This window comes from Oncorhynchus nerka, linkage group LG8, assembly GCF_034236695.1.
Source record: "Oncorhynchus nerka isolate Pitt River linkage group LG8, Oner_Uvic_2.0, whole genome shotgun sequence".
Taxonomy (NCBI): Eukaryota; Metazoa; Chordata; class Actinopteri; order Salmoniformes; family Salmonidae; genus Oncorhynchus; species Oncorhynchus nerka.
Genome location: NC_088403.1, coordinates 8446838 through 8467303, shown reverse-complemented (window position 1 = coordinate 8467303; position 20466 = coordinate 8446838). Strand labels below are relative to the sequence as shown.

At 48.2% G+C, this 20466-nt stretch overlaps 1 protein-coding gene and 2 long non-coding RNA genes across 3 annotated transcripts in view; 2 read left to right on the top strand and 1 right to left on the bottom strand.

Annotated features, from left to right (window-relative positions):
- Window positions 1–11196, top strand: part of rab21 (RAB21, member RAS oncogene family) — a 43738-nt gene extending 32542 nt beyond the window's left edge. Inside the window, exons 2-7 of the mRNA XM_065021291.1 lie at window positions 160–219; window positions 1247–1354; window positions 1662–1725; window positions 7923–7977; window positions 8277–8365; window positions 10753–11196. Of these exons, the coding sequence (XP_064877363.1) occupies window positions 160–219; window positions 1247–1354; window positions 1662–1725; window positions 7923–7977; window positions 8277–8365; window positions 10753–10895 (519 nt within the window). The 3' untranslated portion in view covers window positions 10896–11196. The remainder of the gene's footprint in view (window positions 1–159; window positions 220–1246; window positions 1355–1661; window positions 1726–7922; window positions 7978–8276; window positions 8366–10752) is intronic.
- Window positions 11197–12392: 1196 nt separating this feature from the next.
- Window positions 12393–12925, bottom strand: LOC135572834 (uncharacterized). Its single transcript, XR_010464497.1, has 2 exons — window positions 12811–12925; window positions 12393–12750 (listed from the first exon to the last, which is right to left on the bottom strand). It is a non-coding gene; the product is annotated as an uncharacterized LOC135572834 (long non-coding RNA).
- Window positions 12926–13805: 880 nt separating this feature from the next.
- On the top strand, window positions 13806–14791 carry LOC135572752 (uncharacterized). Its single transcript, XR_010464462.1, has 2 exons — window positions 13806–13897; window positions 13935–14791. It is a non-coding gene; the product is annotated as an uncharacterized LOC135572752 (long non-coding RNA).
- The last annotated feature ends 5675 nt before the right edge of the window (window positions 14792–20466 follow it).

The following is a 20466-nucleotide window of genomic DNA, read 5'->3' as shown; positions in this document are numbered from 1 at the left end:
TCAGCTGATGCCTGCCCCTGTTCCTCCCTGAGTCGTACGTGTTTCTTCACAGCACCTTGTTGATAGGAGCTGAATCTAGTTAATACTGTCAGTTAAAACAGGGCCTGTTACTGTGTGTGTTTCTCCAGACACAAGACTAATGTGTTTTGTCTCTTCCAGGCGTCCTTCCTCACCAAGAAGCTCAACATCACAGGGAAGAGGGTGAACCTGGCCATCTGGGTAAGGCCTGCTCTCTCTCTCTCTCTGTGTGTCGGACACTCCTCTGGGTCCCAAATGGCATCCTGTTCCCTACATGGTGCACTGCTTTTGACCAGAGCTCATATGGGGAACAGGATGTAGATCCCTTCATCTGCTTTGACTTCCTGTTCCTCCTCGAAGAAATGATGTGGTCCTGCAGTGATCTCTCTCTGTCCTGTAACATATGGTCCTGCAGTGATCTCTCTCTCTGTCCTGTAACATATGGTCCTGCAGTGATCTCTCTCTCTCTCTCTCCTGTAACATATGGTCCTGCAGTGATCTCTCTCTCTCTCCTCCTATAACATATGGTCCTGCAGTGATCTCTCTCTGTCCTATAACATATGGTCCTGCAGTGATCTCTCTCTGTCCTATAACATATGGTCCTGCAGTGATCTCTCTCTGTCCTGTAACATATGGTCCTGCAGTGATCTCTCTCCCTGTCCTATAACATATGGTCCTGCAGTGATCTCTCTCTCTCCTATAACATATGGTCCTGCAGTGATCTCTCTCTGTCCTATAACATATGGTCCTGCAGTGATCTCTCTGTCCTATAACATATGGTCCTGCAGTGATCTCTCTCTCTCCTATAACATATGGTCCTGCAGTGATCTCTCTCTGTCCTATAACATATGGTCCTGCAGTGATCTCTCTCTGTCCTATAACATATGGTCCTGCAGTGATCTCTCTCTGTCCTATAACATATGGTCCTGCAGTGATCTCTCTGTCCTATAACATATGGTCCTGCCTCATTTGATGCAATAGGAACAGGAATTCGGCATCCATTCTGATTTGAGTCAGTCTGTTGCAGGCAGGGAGAGATGCATAGTTGACATTAATTGTCTGAATCAGTCTGACTTGCAGGTGTTTCTTCCTTCTTGTAATGTAATGTTGTTCTCGCCACCAATCTGTAGCCAGTCACTGTCCATGTCAAACAGTCTTTTTCCAGAGGCTTGAACAGTGGACTCTCTCTCTCTCTCTCTCTCTCTCTCTCTCTCCCTCTCCACCCCAGGATACAGCAGGTCAGGAGCGCTTCCACGCCTTAGGTCCCATCTACTACAGAGACTCCAACGGAGCCATATTGGTCTATGACATCACAGATGAGGACTCTTTCCAGAAGGTGGCTATGATCTCCTCAGGGAGAACAGTGGAGAGCCGTGTCCCAAAGAGCACCCTATTCCCTATACAGTGCACTACATTTGTCCAGGGCCCATAGGGAAACAGGGTGTTATTAGGAACACAGCCTCTGGAGAGAAGAACATCATTTAAAAAATGAGTTACATAGAAATGTCAAGATGTATTATTATGGAAAATGGTTTCTTTTGATATTCATATTTAATTTGCATCGGTGTCTCTGTGTTCTAATGTTGAAATGTTGTTTTCTTGAACTGTAAATCGATCTGAAATTTAATGTTTTTGCTTTGTAGGTGAAAAACTGGGTCAAAGAATTGAGGAAAATGTTGGGGAATGAGATTTGTTTATGTATAGTAGGTAAGTTATTGCAGACCATAGCTAACTTTTCACTTTTCAACACTTATTTTATTGTTTGTCACATTTCACCCTGTAAATGGATCGATCTTGGGTAGGGTGGCCTAGTGGTTAGAGGCGGGGTGGCCTAGTGGTTAGAGGCGGGGGTGGCCTAGTGGTTAGAGGCGGGGTGGCCTAGTGGTTAGAGGCGGGGGGGTGGCCTAGTGGTTAGAGGCGGGGTGGCCTAGTGGTTAGAGGCGGGGTGGCCTAGTGGTTAGAGGCGGGGTGGCCTAGTGGTTAGAGGCGGGGGTGGCCTAGTGGTTAGAGGCGGGGGGTGGCCTAGTGGTTAGAGGCGGGGGTGGCCTAGTGGTTAGAGGCGGGGTGGCCTAGTGGTTAGAGGCGGGGTGGCCTAGTGGTTAGAGGCGGGGGTGGCCTAGTGGTTAGAGGCGGGGTGGCCTAGTGGTTAGAGGCGGGGTGGCCTAGTGGTTAGAGGCGGGGGTGGCCTAGTGGTTAGAGGCGGGGTGGCCTAGTGGTTAGAGGCGGGGTGGCCTAGTGGTTAGAGGCGGGGTGGCCTAGTGGATAGAGGCGGGGGTGGCCTAGTGGATAGAGGCGGGGCAGGTGGCCTAGTGGTTAGGGGCGGGGGTGGCCTAGTGGTTAGGGCGGGGGTGGCCTAGTGGTTAGGGGCGGGGTGGCCTACAGAGTGGTTAGGGGGAGGGGGGTGGCCTAGTGGTTAGGGCGGGGTGGCCTAGTGGTTAGGGGGGAGGCGGGGTGGCCTAGTGGTTAGAGGCGGGGGGAGGCCTAGTGGTTAGAGGCGGGGTGGCCTAGTGGTTAGAGGCGGGGGTGGCCTAGTGGTTAGAGGCGGGGTGGCCTAGTGGTTAGAGGCGGGGTGGCCTTGGTTAGAGGCGGGGTGGCCTAGTGGTTAGAGGCGGGGTGGCCTGTTCTAGTGGTTAGAGGCGGGGTGGCCTAGTGGTTAGGAGGCGGGGTGGCCTAGTGGTTAGAGGCGGGGTGGCCTTGGGAGTGGTTAGATGCGGGGTGGCCTAGTGGTTAGAGGCGGGGGTGGCCTAGTGGATAGAGGCGGGGGTGGCCTAGTGGATAGAGGCGGGGTGGCCTAGTGGTTAGGGGCGGGGTGGCCTAGTGGTTAGGGGCGGGGGTGGCCTAGTGGTTAGGGGCGGGGTGGCCTAGTGGTTAGGGGCGGGGGTGGCCTAGTGGTTAGGGGCGGGGGTGGCCTAGTGGTTAGGGGCGGGGGTGGCCTAGTGGTTAGGGGCGGGGGTGGCCTAGTAACCGAAAGGTTGCAAGTTCGATTCCCCGAGCTGACAAGGTGCAAGTCTGTCGTTCTGCCCCTGAACAGGCAGTTAACCCACTGTTCCTAGGCCAGTTAACCCACTGTTCCTAGGCCAGTTAACCCACTATTCCTAGGCCAGTTAACCCACTGTTCCTAGGCCAGTTAACCCACTGTTCCTAGGCCAGTTAACCCACTGTTCCTTCCTAGGCCAGTTAACCCACTGTTCCTTCCTAGGCCAGTTAACCCACTGTTCCTTCCTAGGCCAGTTAACCCCACTGTTCCTAGACCAGTTAACCCCACTGTTCCTAGGCCAGTTAACCCCACTGTTCCTAGGCCAGTTAACCCCACTGTTCCTAGACCAGTTAACCCCACTGTTCCTAGGCCAGTTAACCCCACTGTTCCTAGGCCAGTTAACCCCACTGTTCCTAGGCCAGTTAACCCCACTGTTCCTAGACCAGTTAACCCCACTGTTCCTAGGCCAGTTAACCCACTGTTCCTAGACTGTCATTGAAAATAAGAATTTGTTCTTTAACTGACTTGCCTAGTTAAATAAAGGTTAAAAAAAATAAAAAGTGGCGCGGAGAATTTAGTTTAGTTACGGGGCCCTGCAATTAAATATAAATCCTAATAATTTAATTATAATATTGCCAGGATGGAGGGAGTCTATTATATACACTGCTCATAAAAATAAAGGGAACACTTAAACAACACAATGTAACTCCAAGTCAATCACACTTCTGTGAAATCAAACTGTCCACTTAGGAAGCAACACTGATTGACAATACATTTCACATGCTGTTGTGCAAATGGAATAGACAACAGGTGGAAATTATAGGCAATTAGCAAGACACCCCCAATAAAGGAGTGGTTCTGCAGGTGGTGACCACTTCTCAGTTCCTATGCTTCCTGGCTGATGTTTTGGTCACTTTTGAATGCTGGTGGTGCTTTCACTCTAGTGGTAGCATGAGACTGAGTCTACAACCCACACAAGTGGCTCAGGTAGTGCAGCTCATCCAGGATGGACCATCAATGCGAGCTGTGGCAAGAAGGTTTGCTGTGTCTGTCAGCGTAGTGTCCAGAGCATGGAGGCGCTACCAGGAGACAGGCCAGTACATCAGGAGACGTGGAGGAAGCCGTAGGAGGGCAACAACCCAGCAGCAGGACCGCTACCTCCGCCTTTGTAGGAGGTAGCGGGAGGAGGAGGAGGAGGAGCACTGCCAGAGCCCTGAAAAATGACCTCCAGCAGGCAACAAATGTGCATGTGTCTGCTCAAACGGTCAGAAACAGACTCCATGAGGGTGGTATGAGGGCCCGACGTTCACAGGTGGGGGTTGTGCTCACAGCCCAACACCGTGCAGGACATTTGGCATTTGCCAGAGAACACCAAGATTGGCAAATTCGCCACTGGCGCCCTGTGTTCTTCACAGATGAAAGCAGGTTCACACTGAGCACATGTGACAGACGTAACAGAGTCTGGAGACGCCGTGGAGAACGTTCTGCTGCCTGCAACGTCCTCCAGCATGACCGGTTTGGCAGTGGGTCAGTCATGGTGTGGGGTGGCATTTCTTTGGGCGGCCAGTGGTAGCCTGACTGCCATTAGGTACCGAGATGAGATCCTCAGACCCCTTGTGAGACCATATGCTGGTGTGTTTGGCCCTGGGTTCCTCTTAATGCAAGACAATGCTAGACCTCATGTGGCTGGAGTGTCAGCAGTTCCTGCAAGAGGAAGGCATTGATGCTATGGACTGACCCGCCCGTTCCCCAGACCTGAATCGAGCACCAATTGAGCACATCTGGGACATCATGTCTCGCTCCATCCACCAACGCCACGTTGCACCACAGACTGTCCAGGAGTTGGCGGATGCTTTAGTCCAGGTCTGGGAGGAGATCCCTCAGGAGACCATGCGCCACCTCATCAGGAGCATGCCCAGGCGTTGTAGGGAGGTCATACAGGCACGTGGAGGCCACACACACTACTGAGCCTCATTTTGACTTGTTTTAAGGACATTACATCAGTTGGATCAGCCTGTAGTGTGGGTTTTCACTTTAATTTTGAGTGTGACTCCAAATCCAGACCTCCATGGGTTGATAAATTTGATTTCCATTGATAATTTTTGTGTGATTTTTGTTGTCAGCACATTCAACTATGTAAAGAAAAAAGTATTTAATAAGAATATTTCATTCATTCAGATCTAGGATGTGTTATTTTAGTGTTCCCTTTATTTTTTTGAGCAGTGTACTTTGTTTGTCTCTGATATTCTCTTGCCTCCAAATTTCAGTCACATAAGACCATCTGTCGGACAGCTAAATGTGCTTCAGACACATCCCGTTGCTCTCTCCCTCTGACATGTCAAAGCCTACAACTTTCAACCCTGACGTTCAGTCTTCTCCGATGTCAAAGCCTACAACTTTCAACCCTGACGTTCAGTCTTCTCCGATGTCAAAGCCTACAACTTTCAACCCTGACGTTCAGTCTTCTCCGATGTCAAAGCCTACAACTTTCAACCCTGACGTTCAGTCTTCTCCGATGTCAAAGCCAACTTTCACACGTCCAGTCAGTCTTTCAACCCTGACGGCCAGAGGTGGATGAACAGTTCAACTTTCAACCCACTGTCTTCTCCGATGTCAAAGCCTACAACTTTCAACCCTGACGTTCAGTCTTCTCCGACCAGCAGCTAGGGAACCTTTCAAATGCAGGACGAGTTGCATGGAGTAGATACTTGTTGATATTGTTGTGGTGACATCCTCCTCAATATTTATGTGATAGCTTAACTAGAGCCCGGCCCCGTATGGGATTTATGGGTCCGATACTGATTTTAGGGAGGCAAAAGTCACTGATTTTGATATTGGTTTTTAGATGTGGCATGAAAAACACTTTTTTTCTCACAAATTGTGTTCTAGAGGTTTATTAACTCCAAATTATGATTTCTTAACTAAATATTAAAAATAACGCATCATTTAAGAACCATTTTATTTGTTGTTTACAAGATAACCACCAAAAAGCTACTATATCCTAAATAAATACGAAAGTAAATACAAAACCGTTGTTCAGTTTACCTTCTTAGACAAATATTTAAGTTGTACCTATCTATCTATGGCAGTGCATAAGAATGCAGAGGTGTCTGCTGAAACACCACAAGCACACTAATAAACAAGGTCTCAAAGTCAATCTGAAACTGCACTGTTCACAACCTAGGCATTGAGATGCAGGCTAACTACCTTGCTGGCTAGCTAGGCTAACTACCTTGCTGGCTAGCTAGGCTAACTACCTTGCTGGCTAGCTAGGCTAACTACCTTGCTGGCTAGCTAGGCTAACTACCTTGCTGGCTAGCTAGGCTAACTACCTTGCTGGCTAGCTAGGCTAACTACCTTGCAGGCTAGCTAGGCTAACTAACGTTAACGAAGTGAAAGATGTGATGAGGACAGGGCTACTTGGTGAAGTGTACTTTATTTACTTATTCAACTATGCTGTCGCTGGCTGTGGCAAACTACTCACTGTCAAGCCACCATATGACTACTCTTTCTCACGTTGTGACGTTGAGCTGAACGATGCTCAGTGAGCAGTCCATAGAGCGCCCTCTTCAGACGGATTTGTTTATTCTATGTATATAATATCTGCGCTTTAGCTGTGGATATATATATAAAATAAATGTATATTGGTCAATCAATCAAATGTATTTATAAAGCCCTTTTTGCATCAGCCGATGTCACAAAGTGCTGTACAGAAACCCAGCCTGAAACCCCAAACAGCAAGCAATGCAGGTGTAGAAGGAATCTGCATTGCATTCTAGTGGTTCCTCTCTAGGAAGAAACCTAGAGAGGAACCAGGCTCTGAGGGGTGGAGATTATAACAGAACATGGCCAAGATGTTCAAACGTTCATAAATGACCTGCAGAGTCAGATAATAATAATAATAATAATCACATATTGGTCAACCGATTTTATGGGATCTCATCTTAACTAGCTAGACTAACTGCTGTGGGAAATGTATTTTCCTCACAAAAATGAGGGGGGAAAATGACAAAAATATTAATGCAACGATTTTACTGAGTTACAATTCATATAAGGAATTTGGTCAATTGAAATGAATGCATTAGGCCCTAATCTATGGATTTCTCATGACTGGGCAGGGGTCCAGCCATAGGTTGGCCTGGGAGGGCGTAGGCCCACCCACTTGGGAGCCGGGCCCATCCACTGAGCAATCAAAATGTATTTTTTCTCCCAAAAGGGCTTTATTACAGACAGAAATGATGGTAGAGAAATTACCATTCAATCCCCTGGTAATGGCTGGTGCCAATTGCACGCTTCCGTAAAACTTAACTTCTGTGGCGTTGTGTTGTGTGACAACTGCAATTCTTTTTAGACTGGCCCTTTATTGTCCCCAGCACAAGGTGCACCTATGTAATGATCATGGAGTTTAATCAGCTTCTTGATATGCCACACCTGTCAGGTGGATGGATTATCTTGGAAAAGGAGAAATGTTCACTAACAGGAATGTAAATACATTTGTGCACAAAATTTGAGAGATACACTTTTTGTCAGTGTGGAACATTTCTGCGTTCTTTTATTTCAGCTGTTGAGACATGGGACCAACACTTTACATGTTGCATTTTATATTTTTGTTCAGTGTGTGTATACACACACACACACACACACACACACACACACTGAACAAAAATATAAAATGCAATTTGGTGTAATTGTGTGTGGTGGTCATTGACTTCTGCATTGTAGATCATGAGTTAAACTAACGCTGTCAAGATAAACGTAACTGTTGCAGTCACGCCCCCATCACATGAGAGGGTTCTAACCTCCATGGTCTCTTCCTGGTTAAATCAAGTGTGCCTTCAATCTACTAGACGTACAGTTGGTGGTGCTAATGTTTAATTATACCGTATGTGATCTCTAAACTAATACATCCTCTTTGTTCTTCTCTTAGGTAATAAAGTAGATCTGGAGAAGGAGAGACATGTATCAGTTGAAGAGGCAGAAGGGTTTGTTTTGTCACTCTTCTCCTGTAACTGTACCGTAGAGAGACCTTGTACAGCAGGGGGTGTTCAGTCCTATCAGCTTATGGTGCTGTACTGCTTTGGCAATACCTCTTCATAACGGTGTCTAAACATGAAGTCCACAGCCTTCTTTTTGTTATGTGAACGTTGATGTAATTGAATGGTGATTTGGTCGGAATATTGATAACTAAAACGCACATTTTGTCTGTGAGTGTTGACAATGGAATGGTGATTGGTTCTAACGGATCGGTGTGTTTTTCTCTGTGGATTCCTCTCCTCCACAGGTATGCAGAGTCGGTGGGAGCAAAACACTATCACACATCAGCCAAACTAAACAAGGGGATAGAAGAACTGTTCCTTGACTTGTGTAAAAGTAAGCAGCCGTTCTCACATGTTATGGAAGAATAGTGATGATGAATGTAATGGCTCCGGTTCAGACAAAAATAAAATACTTGAAACTATTATATTATAATGGCACAGTGGTAGGACTTTGATTTTTGTTGGTAGGACTTCTGAATTTTGTAGATTGGACTTATAAAGCTTTTTGTTTGTAGGATGTTTGGCTTTTCTTGGTTGTAAGGACTTTCAGCTTTTGTTGGTAGGACTTTGTCTCCCCACAGTACTGACTCTCCCTCTCGTCTCCCCACAGTACTGACTCTCCCTCTCGTCTCCCCACAGTACTGACTCTCCCTCTCGTCTCCCCACAGTACTGACTCTCCCTCTCGTCCCCCACAGTACTGACTCTCCCTCTCGTCTCCCCACAGTACTGACTCTCCCTCTCGTCCCCCCACAGTACTGACTCTCCCTCTCGTCTCCCCACAGTACTGACTCTCCCTCTCGTCTCCCCACAGTACTGACTCTCCCTCTCGTCTCCCCACAGTACTGACTCTCCCTCTCGTCTCCCCACAGTACTGACTCTCCCTCTCGTCTCCCCACAGTACTGACTCTCCCTCTCCCACAGTCTCCCCACAGTACTGACTCTCCCTCTCGTCTCCCCACAGTACTGACTCTCCTCCCCACAGTCTTCTCCCCACAGTACTGACTCTCCCTCTCTCTCCCCACAGTATTGACTCTCCCTCTCTTCTCCCTTTTGTTGGTAGGACTTTGTCTCCCCACAGTACTGACTCTCCCTCTCGTCTCCCCACAGTACTGACTCTCCCTCTCGTCTCCCCACAGTACTGACTCTCCCTCTCGTCTCCCCACAGTACTGACTCTCCCTCTCGTCTCCCCACAGTACTGACTCTCCCTCTCGTCTCCCCACAGTACTGACTCTTCCCTCTCGTCTCCCCACAGTACTGACTCTTCCCTCTCGTCTCCCCACACTATTGACTCTTCCCTCTCGTCTCCCCACAGTACTGACTCTCCCTCTCTTCTCCCCACAGTACTGACTCTCCCTCTCGTCTCCCCACAGTATTGACTCTCCCTCTCTTCTCCCTTTTGTTGGTAGGACTTTGTCTCCCCACAGTACTGACTCTCCCTCTCGTCTCCCCACAGTACTGACTCTCCCTCTCGTCTCCCCACAGTACTGACTCTCCTCTCTCGTCTCCCCCCCACAGTACTGACTCTCCCTCTCGTCTCCCCACAGTACTGACTCTCCCTCCTCCCACAGTCTGACTCTCCCTCTCGTCTCCCCACAGTACTGACTCTCCCTCTCCCTCCCTCTCGTCTCCCCACAGTACTGACTCTCCCCACACAGTACTGACTCTCCCTCTCGTCTCCCCACAGTACTGACTCTCCCTCTCGTCTCCCCACAGTACTGACTCTCCCTCTCGTCTCCCCACAGTACTGACTCTCCCTCCCCACAGTACTGTCTCCCCACAGTACTGACTCTCCCTCTCGTCTCCCCACTCGTCTCCCCCACAGTACTGACTCTCCCTCTCGTCTCCCCACAGTACTGACTCTCCCTCTCCCCACAGTCTCCCCACAGTACTGACTCTCCCTCTCGTCTCCCCACAGTACTGACTCTCCCTCTCGTCCCCACAGTCTGACTCTCCCTCTCCTCCCCACAGTACTGACTCTCCCTCTCGTCTCCCCACAGTACTGACTCTCCCTCCCCACAGTACTGACTCTCCCTCTCGTCTCCCCACAGTACTGACTCTCCCTCTCGTCTCCCCACAGTACTGACTCTCCCTCTCGTCTCCCCACAGTACTGACTCTTCCCTCTCGTCTCCCCACAGTACTGACTCTTCCCTCTCGTCTCCCCACAGTACTGACTCTCCCTCTCGTCTCCCCACAGTACTGACTCTCCCTCTCGTCTCCCCACAGTACTGACTCTCCCTCTCGTCTCCCACAGTACTGACTCTCCCTCTCATCTCCCTTTTGTTGGTAGGACTTTGTCTCCCCACAGTACTGACTCTCCCTCTCGTCTCCCCACAGTACTGACTCTCCTTCTCTTTTGTTGGTAGGACTTTGTCTCCCCACAGTACTGACTCTTCCCTCTCGTCTGTAGGACTTTGTCTCCCCACAGTACTGACTCTTCCCTCTCGTCTCCCCACACTATTGACTCTTCCCTCTCGTCTCCCCACAGTACTGACTCTCCCTCTCGTCTCCCCACAGTATTGACTCTCCCTCTCTTCTCCCTTTTGTTGGTAGGACTTTGTCTCCCCACAGTACTGACTCTTCCCTCTCGTCTCCCCACAGTACTGACTCTTCCCTCTCGTCTCCCCACAGTACTGACTCTCCCTCTCATCTCCCTTTTGTTGGTAGGACTTTGTCTCCCCACAGTACTGACTCTCCCTCTCGTCTCCCTTTTGTTGACAGGAATGATGGAGACGGCCCAAGCAGAGGAGAGGGCGAAGGGTAACGGAGCCAGTCAGTCAACGACATCACGAAGGGGGGTACAGATCGTGGACGATGACCCTCAAGCCGCCACGGCCGCGGGGGGCTGCTGCTCATCCGCTTAACCCCCCACGTCCCAACTTACCCCCCCCACGTCCCAACTTACTCCCCCTTTCCCCCCTTAAGCAACCAGGAATGTTGCTTCCCCTCTCATCTCCCTCCTTATGACATGAAGACTGCTGTTCTCCCTCTGAGTCATCATCCACTTTACTCACTACACTTCTCCCTCTATGAAACAATGTGCTTATATACCATTCTTTATACTGTAATATTCATTCATTGGCCCGCCCTCCTGACCCATCCATATGAGACCTCTGACACCCCCTGACCCATCCATATGAGACCTCTGACCCCCCTGACCCATCCATATGAGACCTCTGACCCCCCTGACCCATCCATATGAGACCTCTGACCCCCCCTGACCCATCCATATGAGACCTCTGAACACCCCCCCCCTCCTGACCCCCCTCCTCCATCCATATGAGACCTCTGACACCCCTCCTGACCCATCCATATGAGACCTCTGACACCCCCCTGACCCATCCATATGAGACCTCTGACCCCCCCTGACCCATCCATATGAGACCTCTGACCCCCCTGACCCATCCATATGAGACCTGACCCACCCATCCATATGAGACCTCTGACCCCCCCTGACCCATCCATATGAGACTTCTGACCCCCATATGAGACTTCTGACCCATCCATCCATGAGACTTCTGACCCCCCCCCATCCATGACCCATCCATATGAGACTTCTGACCCCCCCCCCATCCATATGAGACTTCTGACCCCTGACCCATCCATATGAGACTTCTGACCCCCCTGACCCATCCATATGAGACTTGACACCCCCTCCTGACCCATCCATATGAGACTTCTGACCCATCCATATGAGACTTCTGACACCCCTCCTGACCCATCCATATGAGACTTCTGACACCCCCCCTGACCCATCCATATGAGACTTCTGACCCATCCATATGAGACTTCTGACCCCCCCTGACCCATCCATATGAGACTTCTGACACCCCCCCTGACCCATCCATATGAGACTTCTGACACCCCTCCTGACCCATCCATATGAGACTTCTGACACCCCCTCCTGACCCATCCATATGAGACTTCTGACACCCCCTCCTGACCCATCCATATGAGACCTCTGACACCCCCTCCTGACCCATCCATATGAGACCTCTGACACCCCCTCCTGACCCATCCATATGAGACCTCTGACACCCCCTCCTGACCCATCCATATGAGACCTCTGACACCCCCCTCCTGACACCCCCTCCTGACCCATCCATATGAGACTTCTGACACCCCCTCCTGACCCATCCATATGAGACCTCTGAGTGATGAAGAGAACATGGAAGGAATGAATCTGCCTCTCCTCTGTCTTTCTACAAACTAGCAGATGGACTTCTAACACACTAGTGTGAAATACACTCACACACTGTCCCCACCCCTCTCAAATGAACACAAACCAACAGACCGTACTAAATTATAAATCATAAACACTCATACCCCAGATTTTATTTAGGACTTTTTTTTTGCGAGGATAATGTGCATGATGGGGTGAGCCGTCTGAAGGCTTCATTTTGTTTCACTTTAGAGAAAGAAGAAAATAACAACCTGATCTTTCTTTATTGTTGATGTACATTAGTTTATGTTGTATGGAAATGTGTCCAAGCCCTTGGTACTGCTTCTTCTTCTGTGGTGGTGAAAGCCCTTTGATTCCATCATCCAGCTCTTTTCTTAAAGCTTCTCGGTAGGAGTCCCACCTGTTATCTTGAAGCTTCTCGGTAGGAGTCCCACCTGTTATCTTGAAGCTTCTCGGTAGGAGTCCCACCTGTTATCTTGAAGCTTCTCGGTAGGAGTCCCACCTGTTATCTTGAAGCTTCTCGGTAGGAGTCCCACCTGTGTTCTTTACCTGTTAGTCCCACCTGTGTTCTTGAAGCTTCTCGGTAGGAGTCCCACCTGTTATCTTGAAGCTTCTCGGTAGGAGTCCCACCTGTTATCTTGAAGCTTCTCGGTAGGAGTCCCACCTGTTATCTTTAAGCTTCTCGGTAGGAGTCCCACCTGTGTTCTTTAAGCTTCTCGGTAGGAGTCCCACCTGTGTTCTTTAAGCTTCTCGGTAGGAGTCCCACCTGTGTTCTTTAAGCTTCTCGGTAGGAGTCCCACCTGTGTTCTTTAAGCTTCTCGGTAGTCCCACCTGTCCCACCTGTGTTCTTTAAGCTTCTCGGTAGGAGTCCCACCTGTGTTCTTTAAGCTTCTTTAAGCGGTAGGAGTCCCACCTGTGTTCTTTAAGCTTCTCGGTAGGAGTCCCACCTGTGTCTTTAAGCTTCTCGGTAGGAGTCCCACCTGTGTTCTTTAAGCTTCTCGGTAGGAGTCCCACCTGTGTTCTTTAAGCTTCTCGTAGGAGTCCCACCTGTGTTCTTTAAGCTTCTCGGTAGGAGTCCCACCTGTGTTCTTTAAGGAGTCCCACCTGTGTTCTTTAAGCTTCCCACCTGTGTTCTTTAAGCTTCTCGTAGGAGTCCCACCTGTGTTCTTTAAGCTTCTCGGTAGGAGTCCCACCTGTGGTCTTTAAGCTTCTCGGTAGGAGTCCCACCTGTGTTCTTTAAGCTTCTCGGTAGGAGTCCCACCTGTGGTCTTTAAGCTTCTCGGTAGGAGTCCCACCTGTGTTCTTTAAGCTTCTCGGTAGGAGTCCCACCTGTGTTCTTTAAGCTTCTCGGTAGGAGTCCCACCTGTGTTCTTTAAGCTTCTCGGTAGGAGTCCCACCTTTAAGTGTTCTTTTTAAGCTTCTCGGTAGGAGTCCCACCTGTGTTCTTTAAGCTTCCCACCTGTGTAGGGAGTCCCACCTGTGTTCTTTAAGCTTCTCGGTAGGAGTCCCACCTGTGTTCTTTAAGCTTCTCGGTAGTCCCACCTGTGTTCTTTAGTCCCACCTGTGGTCTTTAAGCTTCTCGGTACCCACCTGTGGTCTTTAAGCTTCTCGGTAGGAGTCCCACCTGTGGTCTTTAAGCTTCTCGGTAGGAGTCCCACCTGTGGTCTTTAAGCTTCTCGGTAGGTGGTCCCCCACCTGTGGTCTTTAAGCTTCTCGGTAGGAGTCCCACCTGTGGTCTTTAAGCTTCTCGGTAGGAGTCCCACCTGTGGTCTTTAAGCTTCTCGGTAGGAGTCCCACCTGTGGTCTTTAAGCTTCTCGGTAGGAGTCCCACCTGTGGTCTTTAAGCTTCTCGGTAGGAGTCCCACCTGTGGTCTTTAAGCTTCTCGGTAGGAGTCCCACCTGTGGTCTTTAAGCTTCTCGGTAGGAGTCCCACCTGTGGTCTTTAAGCTTCTCGGTAGGAGTCCCACCTGTGGTCTTTAAGCTTCTCGGTAGGAGTCCCACCTGTGGTCTTTAAGCTTCTCGGTAGGAGTCCCACCTGTTATCTTGAAGCTTCTCGGTAGGAGTCCCACCTGTGGTCTTTAAGCTTGTTGATTTAAGTTCTAAAAGACTAAACTGATCCTAGATCAGCATTTCTGCTCTGAGACCCTTTATGAATACAGGCATTGTGCTTTTTCAACAACAACAACAACAGAAAAATGGCAGTTCTCTCTTCCCCTCCTCTCTCTTGATCTTTCTCTCTGATTTAAAATGCAGTTTTTTTGCACTGACCCGTCACTATCAATGCTTTTGTTCCACTGTTTGCCGAGTTGCTCTGTGAAAAATGTAAATGACACACAAAAAAATACATTGTTAAAAAAACAACCCAAAAAAATGTATGAATAACGTTGGATGTTTTATCTGCTTTTTACAAGCTTTGGGGAAACGATACGCAGGTGTAGAAAAGTGTACAATAGTCTTGTTAATGATTGTAAAATGAAATAACAATTGTGGATGAAAGCACACTTTCTGGAATTGTAATTTTTTTAAACTGCTAGTGTCGTGTGTTTTGTAATAGAACAATTATAACTATTTACAACACATAGGTGTCAAATACATCGTCATTCTTTTTAATGAAACAATTGAAGCTTCGCTTCACTTCCTCCAACCGTTTTGAACTTAGACTTTTATTCAGAATACAAGAGTTTGGGGAATACGCACTTCAGAAGAAATGTTCAATGCTCTTGTTAACATTGGAGAGAACATGTTCTACTGCTTCTGATTGGAGGAGAACATGTTCTACTGCTTCTGATTGGAGGAGAACATGTTCTGTTTGATTGGAGGAGAACATGTTCTACTGCTTCTGATTGGAGGAGAACATGTTCTACTGCTTCTGATTGGAGGAGAACATGTTCTACTGCTTCTGATTGGAGGAGAACATGTTCTACTGCTTCTGATTGGAGGAGAACATGTTCTACTGCTTCTGATTGGAGGAGAACATGTTCTACTGCTTCTGATTGGAGGAGAACATGTTCTACTGCTTCTGATTGGAGGAGAACATGTTCTACTGCTTCTGATTGGAGGAGGACATGTTCTACTGCTTCTGATTGGAGGAGGACATGTTCTACTGCTTCTGATTGGAGGAGAACATGTTCTACTGCTTCTGATTGGAGGAGGACATGTTCTACTGCTTCTGATTGGAGGAGGACATGTTCTACTGCTTCTGATTGGAGGAGGACATGTTCTACTGCTTCTGATTGGAGGAGAACATGTTCTACTGCTTCTGATTGGAGGAGGACATGTTGTAAAAGTGTAACTTCCTGAGACGATACCAACGGCGCCGGCTCCACCAAGAGGAGACCTACGGGGAGGGAGACTTCATTCCAGATCTCATGTTATTTAATTACATGTCAATGGTGGATTTCTGCAGGGAAACGGGGAGAGATTCATGATTGGTCTCTACTCTACAGACCTGGGTTCAAAGACTATTCAACAATGTTTGCTTGTGCCAGATAGGCAGGGTTTACACTTTTAGTTCCAAACTCAGTCACAGCTGAAGTATTGGTAATGATATGGAATAGTGTTGGTAATGATATCGTATAGTGTTTGAACCCAGATGTGCTACTCTGCCCTGGTTTATTCTGCACCAGGATGAAAAGCTTCATTTCATTTGCTGACTGGTTAAACCCAGTCACTACAGCCTCTGGTCTCCATAAGAGTTAACCATACGGTGCTGACTGGTTAAACCCAGTCACTACAGCCTCTGGTCTCCATAAGAATGAACCATACGGTGCTGACTGGTTAAACCCAGTCACTACAGCCTCTGGTCTCCATAAGAATGAACCACACAGTGCTGACTGGTTAAACCCAGTCACTACAGCCTCTGGTCTCCATAAGAATGAACCACACGGTGCTGACTGGTTAAACCCAGTCACTACAGCCTCTGGTCTCCATAAGAATTAACAAGTGACCAGGTAGACCTACATACTGTATCCACACCGTGATAAAGAGAGATTCCCCTACACCAGGGCTCTCCAACCCTGTTCCTGCAGATCTACTGTCCTGTAGGTTTTCACTCCAACCCTGTTCCTAGAGATCTATTGTCCTGTAGGTTTTCACTCCAACCCTGTTCCTAGAGATCTATTGTCCTGTAGGTTTTCACTCCAACCCTGTTCCTAGAGATCTACTGTCCTGTAGGTTTTCACTCCAACCCTGTTCCTAGAGATCTATTGTCCTGTAGGTTTTCACTCCAACCCTGTTCCTAGAGATCTATTGTCCTGTAGGTTTTCACTCCAACCCTGTTCCTAGAGATCTACTGTCCTGTAGGTTTTCACTCCAACCCTGTTCCTGCAGATCTACTGTCCTGTAGGTTTTCACTCCAACCCTGTTCCTAGAGATCTACTGTCCTGTAGGTTTTCACTCCAACCCTGTTCCTAGAGATCTACTGTCCTGTAGGTTTTCACTCCAACCCTGTTCCTAGAGATCTACTGTCCTGTAGGTTTTCACTCCAACCCTGTTCCTGCAGATCTACTGTCCTGTAGGTTTTCACTCCAACCCTGTTCCTGCAGATCTACTGTCCTGTAGGTTTTCACTCCAACCCTGTTCCTAGAGATCTACTGTCCTGTAGGTTTTCACTCCAACCCTGTTCCTAGAGATCTACTGTCCTGTAGGTTTTCACTCCAACCCTGTTCCTAGAGATCTACTGTCCTGTAGGTTTTCACTCCAACCCTGTTCCTAGAGATCTACTGTCCTGTAGGTTTTCACTCCAACCCTGTTCCTAGAGATCTACTGTCCTGTAGGTTTTCACTCCAACCCTGTTCCTAGAGATCTACTGTCCTGTAAGTTTTCTCCAACCATAATCTAGCACACCTGATTATAATAATTAGCTGGTTGATAAACTGAATCAGGTTAGTTACAACTGGGGTTGAAAGGAAAACCTACAGTAGGGTAGGTCTCCGGGAACAGGGTTGAAAGGAAAACCTACAGGAGGGTAGGTCTCCGGGAACAGGGTTGGAAAGGAAAACCTACAGGAGGGTAGGTCTCCGGGAACAGGGTTGGAGTGAAAACCTACAGGAGGGTCCTCCGGGAACAGGGTTGGAGTGAAAACCCTACAGGAGGGTAGGTCTCCGGGAACAGGGTTGGAGTGAAAAACCTACAGGAGGGTAGGTCTCCGGGAACAGGGTTGGAGTGAAAACCTACAGGAGGGTAGCTCCGGGAACAGGGTTGGAACCTGACAGGAGGGTAGGTCTCCGGGAACAGGGTTGAAAGGAAAACCTACAGGAGGGTAGGTCTCCGGGAACAGGGTTGGAGTGAAAACCTACAGGAGGGTAGATCTCCGGGAACAGGGTTGGAGTGAAAACCTACAGGAGGGTAGGTCTCCGGGAACAGGGTTGGAGTGAAAACCTACAGGAGGGTAGGTCTCCGGGAACAGGGTTGGAGTGAAAACCTACAGGAGGGTAGGTCTCCGGGAACAGGGTTGGAGTGAAAACCTACAGGAGGGTAGGTCTCCGGGAACAGGGTTGGAGTGAAAACCTACAGGAGGGTAGGTCTCCGGGAACAGGGTTGGAGTGAAAACCTACAGGAGGGTAGGTCTCCGGGAACAGGGTTGGAGTGAAAACCTACAGGAGGGTAGGTCTCCGGGAACAGGGTTGAAGGAAAACCTACAGGAGGGTAGGTCTCCAGGAACAGGGTTGGACAGCCCTGCCCTACACATTTGTCAAGCTCACTCTTCAATGAAGCAGTCTTCATGGTTTGGGTTGTTCTAGAGGCTGGGTTGTTCCCGAGTGGCGCAGCGGTCTAAGGCACTGCATCTCCGTGCAAGAGGCGTCACTACAGTCCCCGGTTCGTATCCAGGCTGTATTACATCCGGCCGTGATTGGGAGTCCCATAGTGCGGCGCACAATTGGCCCAGCGTCGTCCGGGTTTGGCCGGGATAGGCCCGTCATTGTAAATAAGATTTTGTTCTTAACTGACTTGCCTAGTTAAATAAAAATTCAATAAATGTGGAAGTCTATCTAAATATCAATTTACACCACTCCGATATTACCCATGTTATTTAAACCATACGAATGGGCGATTCTGCTGACTATTGAGATACTTTTGTGTGTATAGTGAATCCCCTTAAAATTTGTGGATTCGGCTATTTCAGCCCCACCTGTTGCTGACAGGTGTATTAACACCGAGCACACAGCCATGCAATCTCATTGGCAGTAGAATGGCCTTACTGAAGAGCTCAGTGACTTTCAACGTGGCACCGTCATAGGATGCCACTTTTCCAACAAGTCAGTTCGTCAAACGTATGCTCTGCTAGAGCTGCCCCGCTCAAATGTAAGTGCTGTTATTGTGAAGTGGAAACGTCTAGGAGCAACAACGGCTCAGCCTCAAAGTGGTAGGCCACAAAGCTCACAGAACGGGACCGCTGAAGCATGTAACGCGTAAACATTGTCCTCGGTTGTAACACTCACTACCGAGTTCCAAAGTGCTTCTGGAAGCAACGTCAGCACAATAACTTTGTCTGGAGCTTCATGAAATGGGTTTCCATGGCCAAGCAGCCACACACAAGCCTAAGATCACCATTCTCAATGCCAAGCGTTGGCTGGAGTGGTGTAAAGCTTGCCGCCATTGGACTCTGGAGCAGTTGAAATATGTTCTCTGGAGCGATGAATCACACTTCACCATCTGGCTGTCCAAGGGACGAATCTGTGTTTGGTGGATGCCAGGAGAACGCTACCTGCCTCTATGAATAATGCCAACTGTAAGATTTGGTGGTCTGGTGCAGTTTTTCATGGTTTGGGCTAGGCCCCTTAGTTCCAGTATAGGGAAATCTATATTCTACAGCATACAATGACATTCTAGATTGTTCTGTGCTTCCAACTAGGATCACCACTTTATTTTAAGAATGTGAAATGTCAGAATAATATTAGAGAGAATGATTTATTTCAGCTTTTATTTCTTTCATCACATTCCCAGTTGGTCAGAAGTTTACATGCTACCAAATACTAATTGAGTGTATTGCCATTAAATTGTATAACTTGGGTTAAATGTGTCGGGTAGCCTTCCACAATAAGTTGGGTTAAACGGGTAGCCTTCCACAATAAGTTGGGTTAAATGTGTCGGGTAGCCTTCCACAATAAGTTGGGTTAAATGTGTCGGGTAGCTTTCCACACGCTTCTCACAATAAGTCTCTAAGAACGTGTTTCCTTCCTGAGCGGTATGATGGCTGCGTGGTCCCACGGTGTTTATACTTGCACACTATTGTTTGTACAGATGAACGTGGTACCTTCAGGCGTTTGGAAATTGCTCCCAAGGATGAACCAGACTTGTGGAGGTCTACAATTTGTTTCTGGAGGTCTTGGCTGATTTATTTTGATTTTCCCATGATGTCAAGCAAAGAGGCACTGAGTTTGAAGGTAGGACTTGAATTATGCATGCATTAGAATTAGTCATGCACAAAGTAGATGTCCTAACCGACTTGTGTCATGCACAAAGTAGATGTCATAACCGACTTGTGTCAAGCACAAAGTAGATGTCCAAACCGACTAACAAAGTGGATGTCCAAACTTTGTGTCATGCACAAAGTAGATGTCCAAACCGACTTGTGTCATGCACAAAGTAGATGTCTTGTGTCATGCACAAAGTAGATGTCCAAACCGACTTGTGTCATGCACAAAGTAGATGTCCTAACCGACTTGTGTCATGCACAAAGTAGATGTCCAAACCGACTTGTGTCATGCACAAAGTAGATGTCCTAACCGACTTGTGTCATGCACAAAGTAGATGTCCTAACCGACTTGTGTCAAAACTATTGTGTCAGTTTGTTGAACAAGAGATGTCCTAAGTTGCCAAAACTGTTTGTGAACAAGTGGTTGGTTGAAAAACAACTTTTAATGACTCCAACTGTATGTGCACCACGTCATTGATCTCTCTCTCTGCTGTGTCCACTGAGTCCTGCAAACCCATTGGGTAACGCTGGGCTAGGCCTCTTGCTAGCTGTCACTCAAATGCAGGAGGTTGGCGCTCATTGGCTATAACTTGAATTGCTAGGGGGCTGGCCCACGTTGGTGGAAATGTAGAGAAAATGGCTTTAAAAAAACAGTTGCTTTAAACTATGGATTTGATGGTTAATAGAGGTGAAGTAATTCTGCTCATAGATTAAGCATGTATGACCTATACATGGACACATCCAGCCCAAAGAGGGAGGTTTAAAATAAATACTTTCTTATTTGCCAAAGTACTGTCTGTAACTGACTTTCTGCACTCTACATCGTATATCTTTT